At 46.7% G+C, this 1794-nt stretch overlaps 1 protein-coding gene across 1 annotated transcript; it reads left to right on the top strand.

Annotated features, from left to right (window-relative positions):
* Positions 1-1298: 1298 nt before the first annotated feature.
* Positions 1299-1612, top strand: ETH_00027330 (uncharacterized protein; the record flags this gene model as incomplete). The annotated part of the gene is made up of 1 exon (XM_013379129.1): positions 1299-1612. A coding segment is annotated over one exon (314 nt), but the record flags the coding sequence as incomplete, so codon positions are not given.
* Positions 1613-1794: the final 182 nt, after the last annotated feature.

The raw sequence follows: 1794 nt of genomic DNA, 5'->3' as shown, positions 1-1794 counted from the left end.
TAAATGAAGAATAATAATTATTTATTTAAGTATAAATTAATATCTGGGGAACTAAACAGCAGACACTATCTGTGGAAGTTCACAGGTCCCCAGTGCTTGCCTACAAAGGTTTGTACGTAAGATCTGAGTGCATTTATGAATCAACATTTATAAATAAACATTTATAAATAAAGATTTATAAATAATTATATTTTATTTATTATATTTTATATTTATACTTTTGAGTTGTGTTCAGATCTGCATGCAATGAGTGGCGCTGTTCTTTCTTTGACTCTGTGAGTTTTGAGGTGTACAGACAGCGCACGCAGCAGCACGGGGAGCTGGCTTTCGGTATTTCTTTTGCTAAAGAGTTTTATAATTTTGTTTATATATTTAAATTTGAAAAACAAATTAAATGGGAATTGATTTGGTGGGCGAAAAGCTTGCAGGGGGTGTTTCCAGGTGTACGTACACCCGAAGGAGAGCGGCTGCAGCGCTCTCCGGTGTGCAGCGACGGCAGTTTTGTTTTGCATTTATTCTGGGCTTTTTGAGTCAATTTGCGTTTAAAATGAATTATAAATTCTTTTTAAACTAATTATTATCAAAGTAGTGCTTTTATTTCCCACGAACGGCCGCCTGAAGCGCAGCACGCAAAGCCCCGAGGCCTTAGCTGGCTGTACATACACCGCAGAGGTGACCCTTGCGCATTTCCTTTCTTTCTCCTTTTCCTTTCAAGTTTATTTATTTATTTTAAATCTGTAAGTTAATATTTGATTTTAATTTAAATTAACTCCAAGCCGAGGTGCCTTTGGCTGCGAACTCCGGGCCTGGTGTGCCGCACAGACCCAAGCCAAAGTGACAGAGCAAATCTTTAGATGGACCTGCGGCAGCAGCAGCAGCAGAGGCAGCAGCAGCAACAGCAGCAGTTAACAGCATCAGCTAGCTGCAGCGGAAGTCAGCTGCTGCAGCAGCAGCTGCTGCTGCTGTTGCCTGGGTGACGCGCGTGGCGCTGCAAGCAGCAGCAGCAGCACCAACTGGAAGCGAAGCAGAAGAAGCTGAGGAGAGTCCTACTGCAGCAGGCAGCAACAGGAAGCACTGCAGCAGCTGCTGCTGCAGCTAGCTGCCGCTACAGCGGAACAAACGCCAGCAAGAATAAGTGGTAGCAGGAAAGCTCTGAGCAGCAGCAAAAGTAGCAGCCGCGTGGAAGGCAGCGGCACGGGAAACAGCAGCAACAGCAGCAGCAGCAGCTTTTGTCTGGCAAGCAGCAGAAGCAGCAAATTGAGCAAGTCAGCCTGACACCCTGCGACTGCAATCTGCAGCGTCTGCTGCAGCAGGATTGTGTGCAACAGCAGCAGCAGCTGCAGCAGCAGCGGCCACAGAAGCAACAGTAGCAGCAGTCGCAGCAGCAGCAGCAGCGGCCACAGCAGCAGCAGTAGCAGCAGCCGCAGCATCAGGAGCCACAGACGCCACCCCAGCAGCAGCCACCCCAGCAGCAGCAGCAGCAGCAGCAGCAGCAAAGATGGGGGAAGAAGCAGCTCGCCACGTGGCTGCTTATTTGGAATACGACGCCCTCGTGGGATCGACAGCTGGGGATCGTCTTCTGTCTCCCGAGGTGTCTGTACACCTGAGCTGAATCTGAAGTGGCTTTTTGCTTAATTGCAAAACTGCTGTAAACATTTACATAATAAATATATATTTAATACACAATTGATAATATTAAATCTGTTTTAAATGTATATTTCAACATATGTATATGAGTCTAGAAGTAGATAATATTCCCGTGCCTGCATCTGCTGCTGCTGCTGCTGCTGCTGC

This window comes from Eimeria tenella, genomic scaffold (genome assembly GCF_000499545.2).
Source record: "Eimeria tenella Houghton genomic scaffold, Eth_scaff1463, whole genome shotgun sequence".
Taxonomy (NCBI): Eukaryota; Apicomplexa; class Conoidasida; order Eucoccidiorida; family Eimeriidae; genus Eimeria; species Eimeria tenella.
The sequence above is the reverse complement of the archived record's forward strand: the minus strand, read 5'-3'. Positions and strand labels throughout refer to the sequence as shown.